The 27539-nt window shown below is 43.0% G+C and overlaps 2 protein-coding genes across 2 annotated transcripts in view; one reads left to right on the forward strand and one right to left on the reverse strand.

Annotated features, from left to right (window-relative positions):
* Ptpmeg (protein tyrosine phosphatase Meg) overlaps positions 1 to 27539 on the forward strand; it is a 422625-nt gene that overhangs the window by 65101 nt on the left and 329985 nt on the right. The window contains exon 4 of the mRNA XM_080283952.1: positions 14444 to 14510. Coding sequence (XP_080140078.1) covers positions 14444 to 14510 — 67 coding nt within the window. The remainder of the gene's footprint in view (positions 1 to 14443; positions 14511 to 27539) is intronic.
* On the reverse strand, positions 19931 to 21055 carry LOC145414392 (uncharacterized). Its single transcript, XM_080283931.1, has one exon. It carries the CDS (start codon positions 21053 to 21055, stop codon positions 19931 to 19933), a length of 1125 nt encoding a protein of 374 aa, XP_080140057.1.

Consider the following 27539-nt stretch of genomic DNA (forward strand, 5'->3'; position numbering starts at 1 on the left):
CCATCCACTTGATCATTAACCATCCAGCCATCCTCTTGAACATCCACTATCCATTCAGTCGCTGATCCATCCATCTTTTCATTCATTCATTCGTCCATCCATCCATCCATTCATCCAACTATCCATTCATCCAACTATCCATCCATCCATCCATCCTTCCATCCATCTATCCATCCTTCCATCCAGCTATCCATCCATCCATTCATCCATCCATCCAACTATCCATCCATCCATCCAATTATTCATCCAACCATCCATCCATCCAACTATCCATCCATCCAACTATCCATCCATTCATCCATCCATCCAACTATCCATCCATCTATCTATCCATCCATCCATGCATCCATCCAACTATTCATCCATCCATCCACCTATCCATCCATCCATCCATCCAACTGTCCATCCATCCATTCATCCAACTATCCATCCATCCATCCAATAATCCATCCATCTATCCATCCTTCCATCCAGCTATCCATCCATTCATCCATCCATCCAACTATTCATCCATCATCTTCGGACCGCCCACAAAATGTAATCAACTAATCCCCTCTCTCTCTCTCTCTCTCTCTCTCTCTCTCTCTCTCTCTCTCTCTCTCTCTCTCTCTCTCTCTCTCTCCCTCTCTCTAATTAAAGCAAGCGGACGGGAATAGAGGAAGGCCTTTCATTTTTACAGCCTCTTAACCCCAGTGCCAAACGATGGATAGATAGATAAATAGATAGATAGACAGAGGCAGATATAGGTAGATAGATAGATAGATGGGTGGGTGGTAGATAGTGACAAGTTGATTAGTAGTTACAGACAAGAGAGATTGACAGAATGGAACGTAGATAGATAGATAGATAGATAGTCATATATCCGATATGTATATATACTCGTATGTAGTTGGATTGACAGATAGATATAGACAGATAGATAGATAGATATAGATACAATTAGACAGATAAGTGGACAGACAGGCAGATAGGTAGTTAGACAGACAGACAAATAGATACAGTTAGACAGACAGACGGATAGATAGTTAGACAGACGGACAGACAGACATTAAAGAGATAGACTAGGGATTATATGGTTGAAAACATTGAGAGAAAGAATTTAGTGTTGGTGAATGGAGGAGTAAGTGCGTAGGTGGATGAGAGAGAGAGAGAGAGAGAGAGAGAGAGAGAGAGAGAGCAGGTAACCATCCATAACTCAACCTTTTTATTTTTACCTCACAGGGGGAAGAGTCCGGCGAGGTATGGTTTCTGGTCGATTTTTTTTTTCTTTTATGTGTTCGACTCTGGGCATAGGCTTCACAACCCGTTCTCAAGACCCAGTAGTCCTCCTACATACCATACACCTCCACATGTCACCACTTCGGCGCTAACACCCACCGTCCATATTGAATACATGCTAGGGCTGTCTCATACAGGACTGGTGTATTGGTATTAGCGGGGGTATTTTTACATGTCGGCGGGTCTTCTGGTAGATCAGTAAAGTCTGCTTTAATGAAAATCGAATCCATGAACTGTTCCCTGCCCCAGCCGGGATTTGAACCTGGGTCCATTAGGACTGCAGGCCACCTCTCAACCAATTCAGCCAGCGCCTCCCCACATTACGGAAAAACGGTGGAATGAAATTGCTTCAGACTCCTGAGACATGCGGGCACTGGTTCCAAAAGGAGGTGAAATTTTGCAGGTAATTAAATGACACTGAAAAGTCAAAATCAAGGTTACGGATTTTAAGGGAGTATAACTTGAAACCGATTGAAGATAGAGATATTTACCACTATCACCTTGCAGGAACTCGAATATCGGCTTTCATCTTTGACCTTGAGTGACCTTGAAAAGTCAAGCTCAAGGTCACGGATATTCAGGGGGCTATAACTCGAAACTGGTTGAAGGTTGAGGTGTTCACTGTTATCAAGATGTAGGAAGCCTCATATGGTTTTTAATTTGGCGCCATGACCTTTGACCTTAAGTGCCCCTGAAAGGTCAAACGCAAATTCACGGATTTTCAGAGGGGTAGAACTTGAATTGGTTGAAAATAATTAATAGTTTGATGACGCTAAATGGCAGTACCGATTCAGTATTTAACAGCACTAAAATAACTGCTGACGGCCGAGGTTTGTTGTGTCTGGCACCACTTATTTATATATTTGTTTATAGCCCTCTTTAGTTTTTGTTGTTATTGTTCTCGTCCCAAGCTTCTCAAAGGTGAACCCGGTGGAGTGCAGGCTGAGTTGCTCCCTCCCTCCCTCCATCATCATCATCATTCGTATACTTGCATCTGCCTGTTGAGTTTTAACATTCTATAGTATTCTGTTTTTGGTGAGGTTTGTTTTCGTTGCTTAAGATCGTTGCTTACCAAGTAAAAATAATAATAATAATAATAATAATGATAATAATGATAGTAGTAGTAGTAGTAGTAGTAGTAGTAATAATAATAATAATAATAACAATAATAATAAAAAGAAAAAGATATTTATAGGTATGTTCTTGGCCTAAATGAAAATAGTCAACATGATATTTAATATACTACACACACACACACACACACACACACACACTTTTTTATAATGCTTTACGTCTCTCTCTCTCTCTCTCTCTCTCTCGTCTCTAGGCAATAAAAAGTTCGAGGCTAATTGACAGACAGACAGCCCTGAGAGATAGAGAGAGAGAGAGAGAGAGAGAGGTTGGGGGATGAGAGTGTAAGGGTGGGTCCGTGTGTGTGTGAGAGAGAGAGAGAGAGAGAGGTTGGGGGATGAGAGTGTAAGGGTGGGTCCGTGTGTGTGTGTGTGTGTGTGTGAGAGAGAGAGAGAGAGAGAGAGAAAGAGAGATGAGGGCGGGGCAAGAGAAAATGAGAGAGGGCTGGGTATTTTCGTATAGTTAATTTAATTTATAGCCTTTACGTCACTAATTAAGAGAGAGAGAGAGAGGTGGGGGGATGAGAGTATAAGGGTGGGTTCGTGTGTGTGTGTGTGTGTGTGTGTGTGTGTGTGTGTGTGTGTGTGTGTGTGTGTGTGTGCTCTTACCTAATTGTATCTTTACAGGAATGAGTCAAGCCCATACTGTCCCGTGTCTTAAACCATTTTTATCACATATCTCCTTAAGGTTGTGAATTGTTTTGGCACACACTATTTCATTCGGTACTGCATTCCACTGATCAACTGCTCTATTTGGGAAGCTGAATTTTCTTACGTCCTTATCACCTCCCTTTTTGTACAGTTTTTTGCAGTGTCCTCTTGCTGATGCTTCCCCATAGGTTATATACTCATTTATGTCTATTTTCTCTTTCTCTGTGATGCATTTATAGAACATAATCATGTCTTCCCCCTTCCTTCTCTCTTGTAATGTTGGTGGGTTTAATTTTTTGAGTCTCTCTTCGTAGCTTAGATCCCGTAAGCTTGGTACCCATCTTGTAGCTGCCCTTTGTACCTTTTCAATCTTATCTATGTGTTACTTGTGTGGATTCCAGACTGCTGATGCATACTCAGGGTTGGTCTAATGAATGACGTGATTATCTTTCTCAGCATGTCTTCATTTATAGCCTATATGTGAATGTTACCCTCATATTAGCAGGCAGTGTGTACATGTTCCATACTTTTTCATTTATGTGGTCAGCCGGTGATAGTCTGTTACTAATAATCACTCCTAAATCCTTTTCCTTTTCTGATGTATGTAGGGTTGATCTTCCTAACTTATGGTCCCAGTCTGGTCTTTTTTCACTTTTACCAAATTTTATTGCGTGACATTTGTCCACATTGAATTCCATGTGCCATCTGTTGCTCCATTTATGAAGCTTATTTAATTCTTGTAGCTGTATGCAAGAGTCTGTGTTTGTAATTTTCCTTTGTATTTTTGCATCATCAGCAAACATATTTAGATCGCATCCGTTACCAGTGTTGCTGTCAATGTCATTTATGTACACTAAAAACATACTGGTAATTGGTGCCAGCACTGAGCCCTGTGGCACTCCGCTAGTCACTTCCGTCCATGATGAGTAATTTCCCCTTAGTACTGTTCTCATTTCCCTTTTTCTGAAAATCTTGCATCCAACAGTACAGATTACCTTGGATATCCTTCTTGGTGGTACAGTTTCCATAAAAGTCTTTGCTGCGGTACTCTGTCAGACGCGTTCTTGAAATCTAGATAGATACTGTCCACCCATCTGTCTTCTCTCTGTAGTGTTTCTACAACCCCGTCATAGTAGCTCAATAGATTAGTAACATAATTTTGACATTCTAAAACCGAACTTTCTATTATCATATTGTGTTTTTCCAGGTGATTTACCCAAATTTTCCGTATCAGGTTTTCTAATTGTTGTGTGTGTGTGTGTGTGTGTGTGTGTGTGTGTGTGTGTGTGTGTGTGTGTGTGTGTGTGTTACATTTGTTTTTCCTCTCATCCCTCCTTTTTCCTTCATCTCCTATCTCCTTCAAGACTCTCTCTCTCTCTCTCTCTCTCTCTCTCTCTCTCTCTCTCTCTCTCTCTCTCTCTCACCTGAATCACCATTACCTGAGTTGATTGGAGGTGTTTGCGAGAGCCTTGAGAAGAGAGAGAGAGAGAGAGACCATGTATATAAGTGCGGCATTTTCCGTTTGTTTATTTCTTTGTTTATTTTAGACGTAGGTGTAGGCGGGTTTATCTTCCTCTCCCTAACACCCATTCTTTAGCGATTTATTTTGCCTCTTGTTCCTTGTTATTCAGTGTGCTATTCCTATCCTTTTTAATATCAGATCCTGCTATATAAATTAATCTTTTAAATGCAGAGAAAGAAACTCAACTCCTTTCATCTTAACTTGGCCCAAATTGTTGTTGTTTTTTTTTACTTAGTTGCAAAACGAAAAAAATTGGTAGTACTGCTGTTCTCTAGTTTTTACCACACACACACACACACACACACACACACACACACACACACACACACACACACACACACACACACACTTTATATAATTATTGTGTTTTAAGTCTCTCTCTCTCTCTCTCTCTCTCTCTCTCTCTCTCTCTCTCTCTCTCTCTCTCCATCCCTTCCATACCACTTCTTCGTGACTAAAACCGCCTCTGTGCACAGTTCAAGCTTGCTTTCACTAGTAACCAAGGAGACTCATTCATAGTGGTCATTTTAGGCTATGTTTCACTATCCTTCGTTCATTTCAACTTGGCCCAGATTTTCGTCCTTTTTGCAGTTGATTTCACAATGCTACCCCTCTACACACTCCCCACAGCACTTCTTCGTGACTGGCATCATAATCTAGTGTCTGTTTCTCAGCATTCAAGGTGGAGAGATGGGAGCTTCAGGCCAAGGTAGAGAAGAGACTAGTAACCAAGGAGACTCATTTCCACCTTATATTTAGGGAGAGCAGGAGACTAACGAGGAGAGTGTACGGGAGTGAAGTGGAGGGGGGAGTGGGATGGGTAGACCGAGGATGAAATGGAGGGATAGAGTGGAGAGGAGGGTGTGAGCTCGGGGGGAGGGCAACAAAATGGCGGGGGACAGGGCGACATGGAAGCGATTTGTTTGTGGCCACCCCTTACGGGATTAAGGCGTCTGGCAGTAGGTAGATAGATAGGTAGATTGATAGATAGATAGATGGCTTAGTATTGAAGTGAAGGAGTTGCCCGGTTCCCTCTGATGAAGGTCAAAATTAAAGTCCCATCTCACCTGCATTTCACCTGCCGTTATGTGCACTTCCGGACGCTGTACACACCTGAGCTGCCTCGTGTGTGTGTGTGTGTGTGTGTGTGAGAGAGAGGGAGAGAGAGAGGACTATGAAGATGAAGGAGGAGGAAGAAAAAGAGATGAAGGAGAGAGAGAGAGAGAGAGAGAATAATGATGAAGGACATACTGGGAGGGAAGAATGGAGGGAAGAGTGATGGAGGTGAGAGAGGGAGATTGAACACGAGGAGGGGTGGTGATGGAAGGGAGGGAGAGGGTGAGATGGAAGAGGGAGGGAAGTAGGGAGAGAATAACAGTTTAGTGGGGAAGGGAGGGAGAGAGGAGAGAAGAGTGATAGGGAAGAGAAAGGAAATTTGGAGAGGAGGGTTGTAAGGAAAGGGAGGAAGATTGAGACGTTGGAGAGAGTGAGAGAGAGAGAGAGAGAGAGAGAGAGAGGGGGGGGGGAAGAATGATAGGGGAAAGAAAGAAAATTGGAGAGGAGGGTTGAAAGGAAAGGGAGGAAGATTGAGACGATGAAGAAAGAGAGAGAGAGAGAGAGAGAGAGAGGGTGGGAATTATGATTTAAGAGACGAGGGGAGAGAAGGGAAAGAGGAAGGAGGAAAAGAAGAAGGAAGAATAAGAAAGGAGAGAGAGAGAGAGAGAGGTGAATTATTATACAGCAGAACAAAGGGGTTAAAGAGAGGAGAGGAAAGAGAGAAAAAGAGTTTGAAAGGACGGAGAGAGAAGGAAAAGGGGAGAGGATGAGAGAAGGAAAGTGCGAGAGAGGAGAGGAGAGGAGATAGGAGGAAGAAGGGAGGAGGATAAGGGAGAAGAGGAGAAAAGAGGAGAGAGAGTAGAGGAAAGGAGGAGTTATGAGGAAGAAGGGAGGAGGTGAGGAGGAGGATAAGGAGAAAGGAGGAGGTAGAATGAAGAAGAGTGGACGTGAGGAGGAGGAGAAGGAAGACGAGAAGGAAGGAAGGAGGAAGGGGTAAACAGAAAGGAGGGTTACAACACATCCCTCCCTCCATCCTGACCCACTCAGCACCCACTCCATCCTGGCCCACCCAGCACCCCACTCCATCCTGGCCCACTCAGCACCCCACTCCATCCTGGCCCACTCAGCACCCCACTCCATCCTGGCCCATTACACTCAGCACCCCACTCCATCCTGACCCATTACACTCAGCACCCACTCCATCCTGGCCCACTCAGCACCCCACTCCATCCTGACCCATTACACTCAGCACCCCACTCCATCCTGACCCATTACACTCAGCAACCCACTCCATCCTGACCCATTACACTCAGCACCTCACTTCATCCTGACCCATTACACTCAGCACCCACTCCATCCTGACCCATTACACTCAGCACCCCACTCCATCCTGACCCATTACACTTAGCACCCACTCCATCCTGACCCATTACACTCAGCACCCACTCCATCCTGGTCCATTACACTCAGCACCCACTCCATCCTGACCCATTACACTCAGCACCCCACTCCATCCTGACCCATTACACTCAGCACCCACTGCATCCTGACCCATTACACTCAGCACCCCACTCCATCCTGACCCATTACACTCAGCACCCACTCCATCCTGACCCATTACACTCAGCACCCCACTCCATCCTGACCCATTACACTCAGCACCCACTGCATCCTGACCCATTACACTCAGCACCCCACTCCATCCTGACCCATTACACTCAGCACCCCACATTACTTCACATATAACCATCCCTCTTCCTTGCCCTCAAACCTCCACATCAAACCCTCACGTACTTATTTATATCCTGTAAATAACAAACAAATTTGGCCAAAAAAGACAAAGAAAATGTTTGGAAGACTGAGCCAGTGGTGTAGGGAGAGGGCGAGGCGGGTGCTGGGGCGGGTGTGGGAGTGGGTGTGTGGGCGGGAGTGGGTGTGTGGGCGGGGGTGGGGGGCGCCGACCCCGTCCCACTTGGACATCTTCTTGACGCCCGAACTGATCCCCGACCCCGCACGCTTTCCCTTCCGCCGATCCCACCCCGACCGCGGCCTCCATCCCGACCCGGCCGACTATCCCGTCCTGTCCCCCTCCATCCAACCCCACCTTCAGTACCGCACCCCACCCCCTCCCCCAGAGCCCTCCTCGCTCTCCCCACTGTCCCCCGAGGGGTTCTATGACTCTTGGTTCGACAAATGGGTGGCGTAGGTGGTGTTGGTGGCGTGTGTTGGGGTCACCGTGGCCGTCATTCACTTCGGTCTCGTGCCGTTCCTCGCCCAGTATCTGTGGGTCTGTGCGGTCTTCCTGGCCCTGTTCCTCTTCCTCTTCTCCTACAATGAAATCGCTTTGGCCACCGAATTCGGCCTTAAGTGAAAACTGACCCAAATCGCCAAAGGAATGGTGTTAGGGAGCTTCCAAAACCCACGAGAACAGGGCCTTTCAGTGTGTACAGCTTCAGTATGTCTCCCAGTCTTTTAGCGCCGTCCATGCATAGTGGCAGTAACAGTTCAGTTGCTTCCGTGGTCTTCTTGTTCAAATGGGCGGTGTCACTTATTTTCCCTGGTACAATGAAAGTCACGGCTGTCTTCCCAGTTCCGTCCAAAGATAAATTACACCTGGCGAAATACAATAAAAACCCTGTCTCTACAAGTGCGTGTTGGAAGTGGTTCGAATATTCCGCTACATGTTCGTCAAACTTTGGGAAGGTAGTTGTGTATTTCATTGTACTTCATGGCTTTTACACGCCCCCGGGGGAAGATAATTAACGGCGTGAGACCCGGTACAATTGCGGAAACTACTTAGCCACTCACGGACATAGCAGCCTTAGTGGGGAGGGACCGTCCTTGTGGAAGTACGTGGGGAATCGTCCGTCTTCGTTCATAGTGCTGGCCAATACGAGACCTTGGGAAATACGAGATCTTGGGCATACGAGATCTTGGGAAATACGAGATCTTGGGGAGTACGAGATCTTGGGGAATACACCGCACCACACCACCCCACCACACCATACCATACCATACCATACCACACCACACCACACCTCACCGCACCACGCCATCACCACACCACACCGCACCACATCACACCATCATCTTTCCGGCACCCGTTTTCTTTGTTGGATTTGCATCGCTTCTGTACCGCTGGTTTATTTATTTATTTTTTACTTCGCCATTTACGTAAAAATTTGCCTCGTCGCTAAACAGGGTGGACGAAGAGTTTGGGTCACAGAAAAGTAATCGATTAAAAATGAATGGTTTTCCCTGTGTCTCCTGACTTTTGAATCACCCTGTAGTGTGTTGCAGATGGTCTCGATTTTTCCAATATGTATTCGTTCATTATTGTTATTATTATTATTATTATTATATATGTACAGCGTCTGTCATCATCATCATCATCACTGACACCTCCCATCATCATCATCATCTAACCCTTCGCATCATCATCATCACTAATCCGGTCATCATCATCATCATCATCATCATCATCATCATCATCACCACCTACACCTTGCATCATTATTATCATCACCATCATTATCCTCACTCATCATCACAACTATCACCACCACCACCATTCTCCCCAAACAGCATCGTCATCACCACTATCCTCCTCCCCATCATCATCATCGTTGCCACAAACACACAAGGTTGAGAAGCTCCCTAACACCTATTCCTAAGCGATTTATTTTGCTTATTACACCTTACGGTCCTCCTCTGTTTTGCTTAAGTCATTCTAACACCACCATACTCTGCGTAAGGTACAAAATTATCTTAAACAACAGGACCCAAAATAAATCGCTAATGATCAGGTGTGACGAGCCTCCTTGACCGATGAGAACACCATAATATCTTTTACTTTATCTTTTTATATCTACGTTTTATCTATCGGTATCTATTCATCTATCCTATCTATCAGTATCTATCTATTCATCTATCTGTAATCTTTATCTATCCATCCATCTATCTATCTACTTCCTGTCCATCCATCCGTCAGTCTGTTTATCTGTAATCTATCTATCCATCCATCTATCTATCTATGTAAATTATCTATCCATTCATTCATATATTTAATGTATCTATATCAACCAGTCTATGTATCTATCAGTTTGTGTATTGTCTGTCTATCTATTTATCTGTAATCTATCTATCTATCCATCCATCTATCTATCTGTCTACACTATCTATATCCACTCATCCATATATTTTATCTCAGTCATTCTATCACTCTATCTATCTATCTATCTTTGTCTATCAGTTTATCTATTACCCATCTATCTATAACCACACGTCTTGATTCTGCAGAGGGTAGCCACAACACCCTCCATGTCATCCCGCTGCCCTCCCTCCAACCCACACACACCCCACTCACACACCTCCCCACCCCATCTCCCCATCACCCCCTCTGTCTCCCCCCATCCCTCCCCCACCCCCCCCACCCACACACCTCTCCACCCCATCTCCCCATCACCTCCTCTGTCTCCCCCCTCCCTCCCCACCCCCACCTCAAATACACTCCTAGTCAGTCTGTCTCCCCCCTCCCTCCCCGCCTCCACCTCAAATACACTCCTAGTCAGTCTTTCATTCATTACGAAGTTGTGGTTGTGTGAAACTCGATCAGTTGTAGTTATGAGGTACGAATGAGTCTCCTTGGTTACTAGTCCAACTCACCAGCCATCAACTGAGCTGTAAGGGGATAGGAATGAGTCTCCTTGGTTACTAGCCAAATTTACCAGCCACTGTACTGCACATGGATGAGGGAGGGAGAGTGATGGAAATGGAGATACAAAGAAAGAGGAAGGGGAGGAGGAGGAAAAGGGGAGAAAGGAAGAGGGAAAATGGGAAGAGAGGAAGGAGGGAAAAGACGAAAGAGGACGGGGTGAAGGAGGGAAAAGGGAGGGAGGAATGGGGAAAGAGGAAGAGGGGGAGGGGAAAGAGGAAGGAAGGAAAAAAGGTAGAGGGGAAAGAGGAAGAGTGGAGAGTAGAAGAGGGGAAAGAAGAGGGGAAGGGGAAGGTTGATGGATTATGTGAAGAAAGATTTGAGAGAGAAGGGACTGACGGGGGGCGGGGGAGAAGTGAAGATTGGTAATATAGAAGTGAAAGATAGAAGATGAAATCTCTCTCTCTCTCTCTCTCTCTCTCTATCTATCTATCTATCTATCTATCTATCTATCTATCTCTCCTGTATCATGATGTCTGTGCTATAAATATGTATGCATGTATCGTTTCACACACACACACACACACACACACACACACACACACACACACACACACACACACACACACACGCACGTAATGTTTTGTGTTAGGCTTTTAGGTGTTGTGTTGTGAAAGTTAAAGTAGTTCTTGATAATTGAGCGAGGAAGAAAGAAAGAAAAGAAGGAAGGAAGGAAGAAAGAGTGGGAGGGAGGAGAGAAAGAAAGAGAGAAAGAATGGAAGTAGAGAAAGTAAGGAAGGAAGGAAGAAAGAAAGAAAGGAAGGAAGGAACGAAAAAGAATGGGAGGGAGGGAGGAAAGAAAGAAAGAAAGAATGGAAGTAGAGAAAGTAAGTAAGTAAGGAAGGAAGAAAGAAAGAAAGAAAGAAAGCAAGCAAGCAAGGAAGGAAGGAAGGAAAAAGAGTGGGAGGGAGGGAGGAAAGAAAGAAAGAATGGAGGGAGGGAGAGAAAGTAAGGAAGTGAAGTAGAAGGAAGAGGATGGAATGAAAAAAGAAGGAAGAATCCAAGACAGACTGAAGGAAGGAAGGAATTGAAGGAAGGAAGGAAGGAAGAGGAAAGATAGGGAGAGGATGAAGGGTGGAAAGGAAAGGAGGCAGGTAGAGAAGGAAGGGAAGAAGGAAAGTAGGAAAAAAGAAGGAAGGAAGGAAAAGGAAAGATGGGGAGAGGATGAAGGAATGGAGAGGAAAAGAGGCAGGTAGAGAAGGAAAGGAGGAAGGAAAGTAGAAAAAAAGAAGGAAGGAAGGAGAGCAAAGGAAAGGCGATAGTAAATTGAATATAAAGAAGTAATGACGTAAAGGAAAGAAAAAAGAGAAGGAAGGAAAAGAGGAAAGAGAGTAGATTAGAGAGAAAAGAGAGGAAAGAGGAGAAGAAGGAAGGGATGAGGTGAAGGTAGAGAATAGAGTGAAGAGGAAGAAAATATGGAAGAGAGAGAGAGAGAGAGAGAGACGACCAAGGGAAATTATTCGTCTCAATGATTTTAACCCCACCCAGGATGTCGTTAGTGAGAGAGAGAGAGAGAGAGAGAGAGAGAGAAGAAAATAAGGGCGCAAGAGAGAGAAAAAGATGTAGAGTGAGAAGGGAAAGAGAGAGGTGGGAGGAAAAGAGAGAGGGAGAATGAGAGAGAGAGGGCCGCGCAAGAGAGGGAGGTAGAGGAGGAGAGTTCAAGAAAATGAGAAAAGAGAGAGAGACACTTCAGATAAATTCTCTCTCTCTCTCTCTCTCTCTCTCTCTCTTTTCTTCCCATTGTCTCGCATTTTCTGATTTTCTTTTAATAATGCACATAAATTATTATTATTATCATTATTATTATTATTATCATTATTATTACTATTATTATTATTACTATTATTATTATTATTATTATTATTATTATTGAAACAGGACACCGGAAGAAAATGAAGTTGTAAAGACGAGGAAGGAAAGGGAAGACTATGATAAAAACGATAGAGAATTATTATTATTATTTTTTTAAATGCTGAAACGTGAGATGTTCTGGGAGGGAGAGGAAGGGAGGCGGGAGATTAAGAGGAGGGAGGGGAGGAAAATTAGAAGAGGAAAGGGTGTGGGAGGGAGGGAGATTAAGGGAGGAAGGGGAGTAGGAGGGAAGAAGGAAAGAAAGAAGGGAGTGAAATTAGAAGAGAAAAGGGAGTAGAAGGGAATGGAGGATGGAAGGGAGGAAGGGAGATTAAGGGAGGAAGGGGAGTAGGAGGTACCGGTACGGGAGGGACGAAAAAAGGGAGGAAAATTAGAAGTAGGAGGGAAGGGAGGGAGGAAGGAAGGGAGGGAGATTTAGAGAAGTAGGAGGGAAGGAAGGGAGGGAGGGATATTAAAAGAGGAAAGAGAGTAGAAGGGAAGGAAGGAAGGAAGGAAGGGAGGGAGATTTAGAGAAGTAGGAGGGAAGGAAGGGAGGGAGGGATATTAAAAGAGGAAAGAGAGTAGAAGGGAAGGAAGGAAGGAAGGAAGGGAGGGAGATTTAGAGGAGGAAAAGGAGTAGGAGGGAAGGGAGGGAGGTTAAGAAGAGACTGGGGAGGAGGGAGAGAGGGATGGAGATTAAGAGGAGGAAAGGGAGGGAGGAAGGGAGGGAGAGGGATTAAAAGGAGGAAGAGGAATAGGAGGGAAGGGTGGAAAGAAGAGGAGGAAAGGGAGGAAGGAAGGGAGGGAGATCAAGAGAAGGAAGAGGAGTAGGAGGGAAGGAAGGAAGGAAAGGGAGGAGGGAGGGAAGGAGGGAGAGAGATTAAGAGAAAAGGGAGGAAGTAAAGGAGGGAGGGAGATTAAGAGGAGGAAGGGAGTAGGAAGGGAAGGGATGAGAAGAAAGGAAGAGGAGGGAAGGGAGACAGAGAGGAGAGGGGAAAGGGAGAGTAGGAGAGGGAGGGAAGAGAAGGAAAGGGAAGAATAGGAGAGAAGAAAGAGGAAGAGAAGGAGGAGGGAAGAAAAAAAAAAGAGACAGAAGTGGAGAGAGAGAGGGAGAGAGAGAGAGAGAGAGATTAAAGAAAGCAATAAAGAGGGACCGCAAGATAAAGCTTTATTGAATCGGGAGGCAATGTGGTAGAGAGTTACATAGAGGTATTTTAAGCGACGTAGAGTTACACAGAGCGACACGGAGTTACACAGAGCGACGTAGAGTTACACAGAGCGACGTAGAGTTACACAGAGCGACGTAGAGTTACACAGAGCGACGTAGAGTTACACAGAGCGACGTAGAGTTACACAGAGCGACACGGAGTTACACAGAGCGACGTAGAGTTACACAGAGCGACGTAGAGTTACACAGAGCGACACGGAGTTACACAGAGCGACGTAGAGTTACACAGAGCGACGTAGAGTTACACAGAGCGACACGGAGTTACACAGAGCGACGTAGAGTTACACAGAGCGACGTAGAGTTACACAGAGCGACGTAGAGTTACACAGAGCATCATTGTTACATAGAGTTATATAGAGAGACCGTTAAATACAGATATACAGTGTTACATAGAGCTGTAGTGCCGCCTTGATACACAGACCACACAGACATAGAGGCCTGGGGAGGTGGATGTACATTTTTTTCTGTTTTGCTGAATGGTACAGTATTTGAAGAATTTGGAGAATATACCATCCTACCTACCTACCTACTTACATACCTACCTACATACCAACCAAGCAACCAACCAACCTGCCTACCCCCTACCTGCCATCCAGCCAACTACCGTACCTACCTACCTACCTACCAGCCAACTAACCAACCAACCAACCAACCAACCTACCTACCTACCTGCCTACCTACCTACCTACGCAATCAACTGTGGGGTCACCTTTAACACAGTACTGCACTCACCTATTCTAACCTCACCCTTGCTAGCTTGTACCCTTCATAACTCCGACTCTCTCTCTCTCTCTCTCTTTCTCCCCAGGACTTTCATTTTTTTTTTACATCTTTACCCTACCTTTCCTTACCCTTCCCTTCCCTTCCCTTCCCTTCCCTACCCAGTCAGATGCATATATATTTTTTTTCCAATTGGTCTGTTTTCCTTGTATGTGTATGTATCAGTAATTGTTAAAAGGAAAAAAAATACCAATCCACATTGATATATATTCTTAACATCTTCTTCCGTACAGAGATGGCTGGATCCCCTAAAGCCTGTCAAAAAGCAACTGCGCATACGAACCAAGAGCCTGGGCACATGTGAGTAATTTTATGAATTTAATTTTCTTTATTTCTTCCCCTTACTTCTTTTTTCTTTCCCCGCTCCTCCTCCCTCCTTCTCTGGTTCACTTCTCCTCCTCCTCCTCCTCCTCCTCACCTGTCAGAGGATGTTTACCTGTGTGGCTTATCTCACTTCACTTCCACCAGCGTTTCACTCACCTGGATTCTCTCTCTCTCTCTCTCTCTCTCTCTCTCTATGTATTAGTGTCGATTTTATGTACATATATAGGTATGTATATGTATGTATGTATATATGTATGATTGTGTAGTATGGTATGTGTTTGTGTATGTGTGATGGTATCTATGTGTGTATGTATGTCTATTGTATTATGTGTATGTATGCATGTATGTATGTATATGTAGGTATGTATCTCTCGCCTCTCAAACACACACACACACACACACACACACACACACACACACACACACACACACACACCGCTCGCTGGTGCAGTGGTAACGTTCTCGCTTGCCAACCGGTCGACGGGAGTTCGCGCCTCGCTCAGGTTGCGAAAAGTTTCACTGACGAAGTGCGTGGTTACTGTCCCCCTCGAGCAAAGGGACGGGTGTGTGCGTGTGTGAAGGTCACAGCCTTGCCCTTAGATCGGACTACATGAGCTCTCAGCTCCCTTCCGGGAGGGTATAAGCTGACGATCACGACCATCAAGTGATCCTGACTGACCCGGTGAATTACACACACACTACCGTACTTCTTTGTATTGTGTTGTTCCAACGACACGATACAGTACAACGAGTAGGCAGCAGACTCAGCAGGCCGAACAACCAAATCAGGTTATTCAGTGTTGACTGTTTTGTCTCCGACGGAGAAGAATGCAAAACTGTAAGTAGAAGCTTTCTGTTAGTACTAGAAGATGCCCACCATCTTTAGCAAATCACCATTGGAAGGAGTTAAGAAAAGGGACAAAGGTAGAAAGCAGGATAATGATTTCTACCAGGAACTTGTGGAAATGGAGACGCATAATAAATTGGTAGAACGAGTGCGCAGACTAGAGAAGGCTTTTCAGAGTGAAATAGATGAAATTAAAAAACAGTTGCACATGCAGAAGGAAGAAAATGGAAATTTAGTAAAGGAGATTAATAAGAAAGACACAACAGATGAATTATCAGTTGAGGTGGGTACACTTAGAAGGAAGATTAGTGAAATGGCAAGCACAGTTGTCAACCATGAGAGTATTATGGAAGAGTTCAGAAATGGTATAGAGACAATAAGGCAAGCAAGCACTCTGATAGATCATAGCAGTGATATTGAGAAGATAACCCAGGTAAAAGAAGCAATGCAAAGCTACAAAAATGATGTGGAAACCACATATGCTGAAATGGTGAAAGTAAGGAAAGACTTAGAAACAAGAGTTGAAGAAAAGAGCATTAAAAAGGAAGTGAAGAAAATAATCCAAAACCAAAATTGGTATAACTTTAGAAGTAACCAACATTACCGATTTTCATTATATTACGTCCCTGAACTATTCTAACTAAGACTTACCTTTTAAGCCTAGTGTGTGTTGGGGGAGCGAATTTTGTTGGGTTAGTCATATAGTGGCTTAGGTTAGGCTGCCGCTCAGTAGCAGATGAATGTCGCGCCATATTGGCTGGTGCAGGCATGTGCACTCGGTCTATGTCAGGCCTTAGGTTAGGTTAGGTTGAGTCAGGTTAGGTTATTAATGCAAAATAGTGTGTCTGAAATTAATTTTCATCTTGATTTTGGGGGATAAACCTACTTTTGAAATTCTTACTCAAAATTCCAAAAAGGGGATTTTCCACCAAAAATGAAGGTCAAAATTAATTAGAAAAAATTTACCCCAAAATTGGTCAAAGATTCAGCAGACATGAACAAATCTATAGCAATCACTGGTGTAGAGGAGGAAGAAATAAAAAACAAGATTTCGAGATGGCAAATGTAATGAACATATTGAAGGAAGTATCGGAGGAAATCTGTCATAAAGACACAGAGGAACACAAAAGGCTAGGGAAATATGAAAGAACTAAATCAATGCCCCTGAAGGTAACCTTCCAGAGTGTAAACACTGTGGAGGAAATACTGAAAAATGCAAACAAACTTATGGAAAAAGAGGACTTCAAAAATGTATAGATAAAGAGATGCCTGACTCAGGAGGAACTCGGATTACTAAAACAGAAGGAGGAGGCAAAAACAAAGAATGAGGAAGATCAGGGGAAGAGAAGAACACATTTTTTTACAAAGTAATTGGGCTGCAGGTTCGAAAGTGGTACATAAACAGGAGGGAATAAAAAGGAGAAAGGTAGTAGGCCCAAGTCATGACAAGTATGTAAACAAGATGATTAACCCCTACACCGCGGGCATGTTTACCGATGTTTTGCGTGTGCCGCGGGGTTATTCGGGCTCCGACAGACTCTCAAAAAATATTTGCCAAAAATCAGTTATTAGTCCTAGAATATTAAAATTACATATGCTTATGGCACATACCTTCAGCTTTCTCCTGGAATGTTTGTTGAGCCTTCATCAGTTACCGTAGGACTTGTGGAGACCTCTGAAGTTGGGTAACGAAGTCTCCACTTTACACTTCCCGACAACCCGTAATATGATTACCACAGCCAGATATTAACACTATAAATACTACTCTATGATTTTCAAGTAGTTTGGGATCCATACTCAAAAAAAAAACCCACTGTGAAAGCAATGAAAATTACGAGCGCGTCTGACCGTCGCACTGGCACTAGTTCGCTCTTGGTACTCTGTCATTTATTATTCATAAAACCCCTCACACTTTATATTTCTATTACTATATAACACTTATATATATCTACAGTCTTTATCCATAAGTTTCCTTCAGTAGTAGTAGTTTATTGTCACTGTAGGGATTCAATTTCTTTCAGTAAAAGACGTAGCATTCACTTTCTCGTCCTGTATACTAGCATTGAGAGTGAATGTCACTTTCATCTTCACTCTCATAACTCATAGTATTCAGACATGCTAGAGTGAAACTTTCACTTTCATTACTCCTAGGGTATATACTCGTATTCTTATAATACTACTCATTTACATTTCTATTTACGTTCTCTATTTTATTTACGTTATTTACATTTCTATTTTATTTACACTGTGTTATGCACTGTCACTTGAAGTAACTTATAAAACTATTTTCCATTGTTCACATATATTTACATTCATTACTTTCACTTGCTGTTTACACATTATTTACAATTCCACTTGCACTGTTTTACTCAATAGAAAGATCGTAGTCACTCTTTTATCAGTTGTTAGCCCTTTACCTCTTTCCACACGAGGTTTAGTAGGGGGTAAAGGTCACAGGGCCCTTTGCATGGGGGTGAAAAAGTCCTTGAAGTCAGCAAGAAGAAACAGACGTACCTCTACTTCGGAAGATGAGAGTAAACTGATAACGGAGGGTCGGGGTAGAGGCCTACTTAGGGGATATTCAGTGCTACCAATGTTAGCTCTTGAAACAGCTATGTATAGCACAAATGATTGGCAGGAAATCTAGACAATACATTATAAATTAGGTAGTTCCAGGTGAATGTAAATATCACTTAGACTTCTCCCTTCCCTCCTTACATGTATATTTATTACGAAAATAGATTATATGGCATATTTCAAGGGGAAAAAAACAGCGAAAATTAGCGAACGAGTGCACGTGAGGTGTTGTCAGGTGATAATTAGCCAATTCCAGGTGTATGGCACTCTCATTTACCTTATTTCTTTCTTGTATATATTATTTGGTATAAGAATAGGACATAGGGCTTATTTCAATGGATGAAATTAGTGAAAAATTCCAGGGAAGATTTACTTAGTGTAGCACGGCCGGGCAGGCGAGAGGATAGGGTAATGGAGGGGGGGTAGGGAGGGGAGTCAAGAACGGGGAGAAATGGCTAAATTGTCAACAATGGATGAGAGTACAGATGAGATTAGGAGTGCTGACTAGTGTTGGGCATTGGCAGTACTGATAGATGATACAAGCCCCCACTTGGAAGCCCGGGTGAATTCAAAATAACACAGAATCACAAAAGCGACGCCCCGTGGTATGATCCCTTGCTCCCAAGCGTCACGAAAGTGATTTCGTGACGCCCCGCAGTTAAGGGGTTAAGTTGTACTCAAATGTAGATGGAATGGTATCTAAATACTTTGACCAGTTTTAAACTTCTTTTAAGAGCCATGTTAAAGCTAGCTAAATTAGATCTAATATTAAGCATGCATATAATAGCTCTCAGTTTCTACATTTACTCACCAGCAATTGGAATCCTCTATCTCTATCTATCTATCTATAGCCCGACGCCCTAATCCCGCAAAGGGTGGCCGCAGACAAAACGCCTCCAAGTCACTCTGTCACCCACCATTTGACTACCCTCCCCCCAACTCACCCCCCCCTCCCTCATATACCTCTCAACTCCATCCCTCCACCTCATCCTCGGTCTACCCCTCCCTCTCCCTCCCTCCACCTCACCTACATACACCCTCTTAGTCAGTCTTTCATTCTCCATTCTCTCCACATGTCCAAACCACCTCAGTGTATTTCTCCTAATCTTTTCAACCACATCCACATCTACCCCACAACGTTCCTTCACTTCTTCATTCGTCAACCTGTCCCTCCACGTCACTTCACATGCTCCTCTCAAGTAACTCATTTCCACTGCTCTCACTCTTGACTTGTTCCCCTCTTGCAAGGTCCACGCCTCGCTTCCATACGTCAGGGTAGGGATCACAATACCATCATGCAGTGACTTCTTAACTTCCATACTCAACTCCCTATTTCTCATCACTGCTTTCAGTGTACCAACAACCTTTCTTCCCTGCTGTACCCTTTCACGTACTTCATCCCCCAAAGTTCCTCTACCTCTACCTCTTCTTATTTGCAAGTTATCAATAAACACATGGGTTGTCAAAGAACTCCCGCCTCTTGGGACATCCTTGACCCCGTTGGTCAAAGATTGCCATCCTTCCTTTTCCTTATAGTGTATAGGTATTGAAAATTAAACTTTTATTTTATTTATTTATTTATTTTTTTCAGAAATATTTAGTTTATTGATACCGGTATTGAAAATAAAACTTTAGAATTTGTTTTCAGAAAAACTTAGCTTTATACCCTATGGTACTGGTAGGTATTGAAAAGTAAACTTAAACATTTTCCTTTCTTTTTTAGAAATACTTATGCACTATGGTGCACTATTTAGAATGACACATCTAGAGCAGTAGAAAACACATACTGCTCCCTGAGGTTTATAGAGTATTTCTGTCGCACAGTCTCAACAATGTCTTCGTGGAGGATGTATGATGTATCACCAGAGTTCAGTGTAAAAGTTGTTCGGTTTTCGCTGGTTGGCTTGTAAAAACACACAAATACTTCACTCTCTATCTTTTCAACTTGGGCCTGGTACTTCTTGAACCGTTGCTATTTATTTTGTGTGTAAACCTTGACAATCACAAAGTCATGCACTTTCAGTTCCTTGGGGCCCCATTTTGCCTGCTTTACAGGACTCTCCATCGTGTAGGTCAACAGACTGGGAAAGCTCTGTCGTGAGGAGTCAAAGCAAACTGGGTCGTCTTCATCAGCAGAACTTGGATCCGATGAGGGGTTTGTCTCTTGAACGATGCGCCTCTTTGCGCGACTTGGAGGCTTGTCCCCACTGGTGCTTGGAATCTGTTCATCTACAAAGGTCATTGTTGTTATCGGACGGCTTGGTATGACTTTTGCACCCCGTCCTCTCTTTGGTCTTCCTCTACCACCAGAACCAATGCCTCCAAACCTTGCTTCTTGGAGAAACTTGCCAAATGCCTTCGTCAGCTTGCCTGGCGATGCATTTGATGAGGCTGGTGATGGTGTTGCTGAGGTTGCAGGTGGTTGGGAGCCGAGACTTGAAATATTGGCATCAGGTGTACCGGTACCAGTATTAGGAGCAGTCTGGAGCCTTTTCAGCAGTTGATTAACATTTAGTGGGTAAATCCCTGTTGCCTTAAAACCGCTCCTCAAATTGCTGCCTATTTTGGGCTCAAATGTAGGATGTTTAAGTAGCTTTGTAACCATCTGAGGGAAGTACCTCTTGTCAACAATGCTGGATGATGGGTACTTTGCCTTAAAGTCCAATAAGATGTTTTTCCATGCCTGCTCCATAGGCCTGAAGAAGGCAACATCCAGTGGTTGAGTCTTGTCTGTGGAATTTGGGGGCAAGCAGATAAATTTTGTATTATTCTCTTCAGCTAGCGGAAGAACTGTTGCAGAGAAGTGGGAGCTTAGGTTGTCCCCAATAACAACCTTGGTCCCTGGCAGCAGTTTTAGGTGTGGCAGTAAAAGTTCCTGGAACCACTTTTCAAAAGCTTGCAAGTCAATCCACCCACTTGTAGTGTTATGGAAATGGGTCCCTGCTTTACAACACCTATTTGTACAGCATGGAGCCCCACGTGGACCTCCTAGGGTCCATGATGTGTACGTGTTATCACTTTTGTAGATTATAAATGATGGCAGGAGGGTGCCATCAGCCAAGCCACACATCATTAGTGTAACACAACTCCTGGTCATATTGAGTATCCTGTCGGGGTATTTTGTGCCCCTTCGGAATAAAAACTTCTCTGGAGCAGTTCTATCAGCCAGATTTGTTTCGTCGTAATTGAACATGTTTGATGGAGGGATCCCCTCAATTTCTCTAGCCAAATTGTTGTGATACTCAACGAGTATCTCTTGGCTGACTGCTGCTCGGCTTCGTTTGAGGTCATTTGATAGCCTTTTTGAAATTTCTTTGTGCCTTTTAATAAAGCTGTTACACCAATCTGGCCCTGGAAGGTTCATTGAAAATATGGGGACTGTTCGTCCAATTGAATCCAAATAGCTTTTAACCCCTTAACCGCGGGGCGTCACTTTCGTGACGCTTCGGAACAAGGGATCATACCGCGGGGCGTCGCTTTTGTGATTCTGTGTTATTTTGAATTCACCTGGGCTTCCAAGTGGGGGCTTGTATCATCTATCAGTACTGCCAATGTGCAACACTAGTCAGCACTCCTAATCTCATCTGTACTCCCATCCATTGTTGACAATTTAGCCATTTCTCCCCGTTCTTGACTCCCCTCCCTACCCCCCCTCCATTACCCTATCCTCTCGCCTGCCCGGCCGTGCTACACTAAGTAAATCTTCCCTGGAATTTTTCACTAATTTCATCCATTGAAATAAGCCCTATGTCCTATTCTTATACCAAATAATATATACAAGAAAGAAATAAGGTAAATGAGAGTGCCATACACCTGGAATTGGCTAATTATCACCTGACAACACCTCACGTGCACTCGTTCGCTAATTTTCGCTGTTTTTTTCCCCTTGAAATATGCCATATAATCTATTTTCGTAATAAATATACATGTAAGGAGGGAAGGGAGAAGTCTAAGTGATATTTACATTCACCTGGAACTACCTAATTTATAATGTATTGTCTAGATTTCCTGCCAATCATTTGAGTGCTAGACATAGCTGTTTCAAGAGCTAACATTGGTAGCACTGAATATCCCCTAAGTAGGCCTCTACCCCGGCCCTCTGTTATCAGTTTACTCTCATCTTCCGAAGTAGAGGTACGTCTGTTTCTTCTTGCTGACTTCAAGGACTTTTTCAGCCCCATGCAAAGGGCCCTGTGACCTTTACCTCCTACTAAACCTCGTGTGGAAAGAGGTAAAGGGCTAACAATTGATAAAAGAGTGACTACGATCTTTCTATTGAGTAAAACAGTGCAAGTGGAATTATAAATAATGTGTAAACAGCAAGTGAAAGTAATGAATGTAAATATATGTGAACAATGGAAAATAGTCTTATAAGTTACTTCAAGTGACAGTGCATAACACAGTGTAAATAAAATAGAAATGTAAATAACGTAAATAAAATAGAGAACGTAAATAGAAATGTAAATGAGTAGTATTATAAGAATACGAGTATATACCCTAGGAGTAATGAAAGTGAAAGTTTCACTCTAGCATGTCTGAATGCTATGAGTTATGAGAGTGAAGATGAAAGTGACATTCACTCTCAATGCTAGTATACAGGACGAGAAAGTGAATGCTACGTATTTTACCGAAAGAAATTGAATCCCTACAGTGACAATAAACTAATACTACTGAAGGAAACTTATTTGGGTAGTGTGATGAGTAAGGATGGAGGTTTGGAGGGTGAAGTGCTTGAAAGGGTACAGCAGGGAAGAAAGGTTGCTGGTTCCTTGAAAGCAGTGATAAGAAACAGGGAAGTGAGCATGGAAGTGAAAAAGTTACTACTTGACAGTATTGTGATACCAACTCTAACGTACGGAAGTGAAGCTTGGACATTGTTGGAAGGACACAAGTCAAGAGTGAGAGCAGTGGAAATGAGTTATTTAAGAGGAGCCTGTGGAGTCACGTGGAGAGACAGGCTGACGAATGAGGATATAAAGGAGCGTTGTGGTGTGGATGTGGATGTGATAGGAAGTGTTATGAGGAACACACTGAGGTGGTTTGGCCATGTGGAGAGGATGGAGGGCGAAAGACTGACGAAGAGAGTGTATGTGAGTGAGGTGGAGGGGGGAAGAGGGAGGGGGAGGCCGAGGATGAGATGGAGGGATGGGGTGGAGAGGTATATGAGAGAGGGGGGTGTGAGTTGGGAGCAGGGCAGTGAAATGGCGGGGGACAGGGCGACTTGGAGGCGATTTGTTTGTGGCCACCCCAAACGGGATTGAGGCGTCTGGCAATAGATAGATAGAGATATATATAAGTGTTATATAGTAATAGAAATATAAAGTGTGAGGGGTTTTATGAATAATAAATGACAGAGTGCCTAGAGCGAACTAGCGCAAGTGCGACGATTAGACGCGTTCGTAATTTCCATTGCTTTCACAGTGTTTTTTTTTTTTTAGTATGGATCCCAAACTACTTGAAAATTGTAGAATAGTGTTTATAGTGTTTGTATCTGGCTGTGGTAATCATATTACGGGTTGTCGGGAAGTGTAAAGTGGAGACTTCGTTACCCTACTTCAGAGGTCTCCACAAGTCCTACGGTAACCGACGAAGGCTGAACAATCATTCCAGGAGAAAGCTGAAGGTATGTGCCATAAGCATATGTAATTTTATTATTCTAGGACTAATAACTGATTTTTGGCAAATATTTTTTGAGAGTCTGTCGGAGCCCAAATAACCCTGCGGGACACAAGTCATTGGTAAACAAGCCCGTGGTGTAGGGGTTAACAATCAGTCTTAAATCCATAGATTTTAATGGGAAGCCATAGTCACTGCACTGTAAGATTATTTGCACAATAAGATTTTCTTCTTCACTGCTTAGTACAGTTGGAGCACCAACTTTTTTTTAATGTTTGCCATGAATTCTGTTCATTAGTGTCCCTTTTGCAATTCCAAAATGTTTGGCAGCTTTGGTAATACTCATTTCATTGTTTTGCACCTTCTTTACAGCAGTATCAACAACATCATCCTTGTAGTCAGAATAGTGCCGAGTGCCTCTTGCCCGTTTATGTGTACGCGGCATTGCTTCCACTTTACAGATCAGTTACCTGTATCTGAAACAGAACATGTCTAATGTAAGCCAAAAAAGCAAAACCTGCAAAAAAAAATATACAGTAATCAGGCAAAAGGGGAAACATTAGGCCAGAAAACCTTGTCAAAACACCGCATGCATACTTCTGCTAACCAGAAACATAAAAAAGTCTAATACAAGGCAAAAAAAAAAAGCAAAACATGAAAAAATATGTATATATAATCAGGCAAAAAAGAAAATATTTGGCCAGAAAACCTGATCAAAGTCACCCTATGCATATTCCTGCTAACCTGGTCAAAGTTGCCCCCTTCATTTTCAACCCTTAATGTGAGCCAACTAATAAGGTTATACATTTTTTTTAGTAAATTTCCTTAAAATATAAGTTTTTAAGTGTAATCTGACCAAACCAGAAGTTCCTAGCTTTATTACTTAAAAAATGAAGGGTATGATTTTGAAAACCTAAAACAATGCAGTATTTTTTAAAACATACTTTTCACTTCAGCATTCGATTATTAATGCATGAATCCCAAGCTAAAGTGTCTCACGTTATGCACAGTTTACTTTGCTTTCATTTACTGTAGAAGACAGTTTTCCGAAAAATTTTAAATAAGGGAGTTATGGTGTTGTTTATAAAATTTCCCCCAAAAAGTCAAATTTACCCCGCCAGTCAAAGTAGCCCCCCTTTACGGTACTAGAGATGAACGATTATATCAGAGAAAAGGAACCACGTGTTGTTTGCCTAACTGAAACAAAATTAACACCAAGGATATCAAACGATACACTAGCCTATACACTGTATATACACTGTATATGGCTAGTGAGGGAGTGATCGCCCTCTACCTACACAGATCAAAAGCCCTCGGGAGCAGGGGGGTGGTTGCTTTCTCAGGCAGAGGAACTCCTTGAGAGTGAAATGGCTGGGAAGCATGCTGGCACGTGACTGGCTACAGCATAGCTGGGTCTTTCGGGTGTGGGCAATCAGGCAAGTTAGCTGCCACTGCGACTGCAATACAATGGTGAGGTGTTCAGGAAGTTAGCCAAAGAAACCTTGATGGACTCTGAAAGAACAATAATGGCCCCCAGTCCCGTGCAGCCCTTAAATGGGCAGGGGGTGCTAAGAATCTCACGGTTGCCTCAATTACAATCTAATTCCTTTGTTAATGCAAAAAATACAATTAAAATTGGTAACTGGAATGTGAGAACGCTAAATCATGACAGTAAAATCGATGAGTTAGTGAAGGTTTTTCAAAATTACGGACTTGATATTTGTGCTCTGACAGAAACTAGATTAACTGGAGTCGATAAGTTGGATTTGGAGGATGGTATACGTTTATTGATATCTGGCCGACAGGACGGAATGCATTATCAGGGAGTAGGATTGTTGCTGGGTTGTAAGGCAAATAAGGCTTTATGTGAGTAGGATCCTATAGATGAGCGATTGTTATACGCACGGTTTAAATCAAATCATGGCAACATCAGTGTGTTATGCACCTACTAATGATGCACTCGATGAAAGGAAAGACACATTTTATGAAAAGTTGCAAGAAGGAGTAGGAAGGGTACCTAGACATGATGTTTTGAACTTCGTTGGAGACTTTAATGCAGTAATGGGCTGTTCAAATGAGGGATTTGAGGCATGTATGGGTAAGATGGGAGTTGGTAGTAGGATGAGTGAAAACGGAGTGAGGTTTGGAAGCTTCTGTCTAGCAAATGACTTAGTCATCAGGGGCACACTCTTTCAGCATTGCAATATACACAAGACAACTTGGGTGTCTCCGTGTGGAAAATATAAAAATCAGATTGATCACATTGCTATCAGTAGGAGGCATAGAAGTTCTCTGCTAGATGTTCATGTTAAACGGGGAGCGGATATTGGTAGTGACCATCAACTCAGCATTGCAAAAATAAGGTTTAAACTTAAAAATCAGAAGAAGGAAAAATCTGGTGTTGGTAGATACGATATTGTTAAGCTTAGAAGGGAAGGAGAAGAAAAGGAGGAATTCAGATTAGAATGCAGAAATAGGTTTTTGGTGTTGGAAACTTTGGAAGAGGGGGAGAGAAGTGTAGATGAGATGTGGGAGGATGTGAACAAAGTTTTGCATGAGACTGCTGAATGTACGATTGGAAGGAGACATAGATTCAGGAGAAAGAAATGGATATCAGAGGAAACGTGGGATATGATAAAAAAGAGAGGTGAGGCTAAATTGAGGAGTGAGATGCAATGCGTTGGTGAATGAGAGATTGAATTAGCAAGGGCTGCGTACTGGAGTTTGAATTCAGAAGTAAGAAGGTTAGCTAGGAGAGATAAAAGAAGATGTGTGGATGAAAAGGTTGCAGAGACTGAAATCTTAATAAACAAAAATAATGGACAGAGTCAAAGAATAGCATATGAATCGATTAGAGAACTGAGTGGTAATGCAGGTAAACGCAAGGAAATACCAGTTAGAGACAGGGAAGGAAATTTATTGACCAAAGATGGAGATATTAAAAATAGATGGAAAGAGCATTTTGAGACAGTTCTTAATAGACCAATACCACCAGAAGAGGATATACCGTCTGCTCAGGAAGATTTAAATATAGAAACAGGAGAGTTGAGGCTTGCAGAAGTGGAGAAAGCAGTAAAACAGTTAAAGAATAATAAGGCACCAGGGGAGGATGGTTTATTTCCGGAAATGTTTAAAGTGGAGGGGGATAGATTAATAATGATCTTGACCAAGCTATTCAATAAGATATGGGTGACGGGGTTACTACCATCAGTTTGGAAGAATGGTGTAATTGTTAAAGTTCCGAAGAAGGGAGACCTGAGTGAATGTGGTAATTGGAGGTGAATCTCTTTGTCACTGATAGCTTTGAAAGTTTTCAGTAGAGTGTTGGTAAATAGGTTGGAGCCGGTGGTTGAGGGTATTCTGAGGGATGAAGAGGCTGGTTTTAGAAAGGGACGTGGTTGCAATGATCAGATCTTTATAGTCAGGCATTTGATGCAGCAAGTTAATGAAATGAGAGTACCGTTAAGTCTTTGTTTTGTTGATTTTGAAAAGGCTTTTGATAGTGTTTCGAGAGAGACTATGGGGAAGATCATGAGACATTATGGAATACCAGAGGAGTTTGTGAGGGTCATTATGAACATGCATGAGGACACATTTTGTAAAGTGATGGTTGATGGTTGTCTGAGTGATTCGTTTGAAGTCAAGTCCGGAGTAATTCAAGGTGGTGTTCTATCGCCTTTACTGTTTATATTGGTCATTGATTACATTATGAAACGTGTTGGAACAGAAACCGGTGCAGGTATACTTTGGGGAGAGAACAGGAAACTTTTGGATTTAGATTATGCAGATGATATAGTTTTGATTTGTGATGGGCCAGAAGAGATGCAGAGAGTGTTGGACTGTTTGGTGAGTGAAGGTCGCAAGGTGGGTTTGGTTATTAATTGTGGAAAAACTGAAATAATCAATATGAATATGGAAAATGCGCAGGAATGTGTAATTGGAGGTATGGTTGTAAAGCAAGTTGA

Source organism: Coenobita brevimanus, chromosome 99 (assembly GCF_032717465.1).
Source record: "Coenobita brevimanus isolate Jiangsu-jjx chromosome 99, ASM3271746v2, whole genome shotgun sequence".
Lineage (NCBI taxonomy): Eukaryota > Metazoa > Arthropoda > Malacostraca > Decapoda > Coenobitidae > Coenobita > Coenobita brevimanus.

Bases quoted from the DNA above. Each gene is read 5' to 3' on its own strand.
- LOC145414392 (XM_080283931.1), bottom strand. From the start codon at position 21,055: ATGACCAGGAGTTGTGTTACACTAATGATGTGTGGCTTGGCTGATGGC.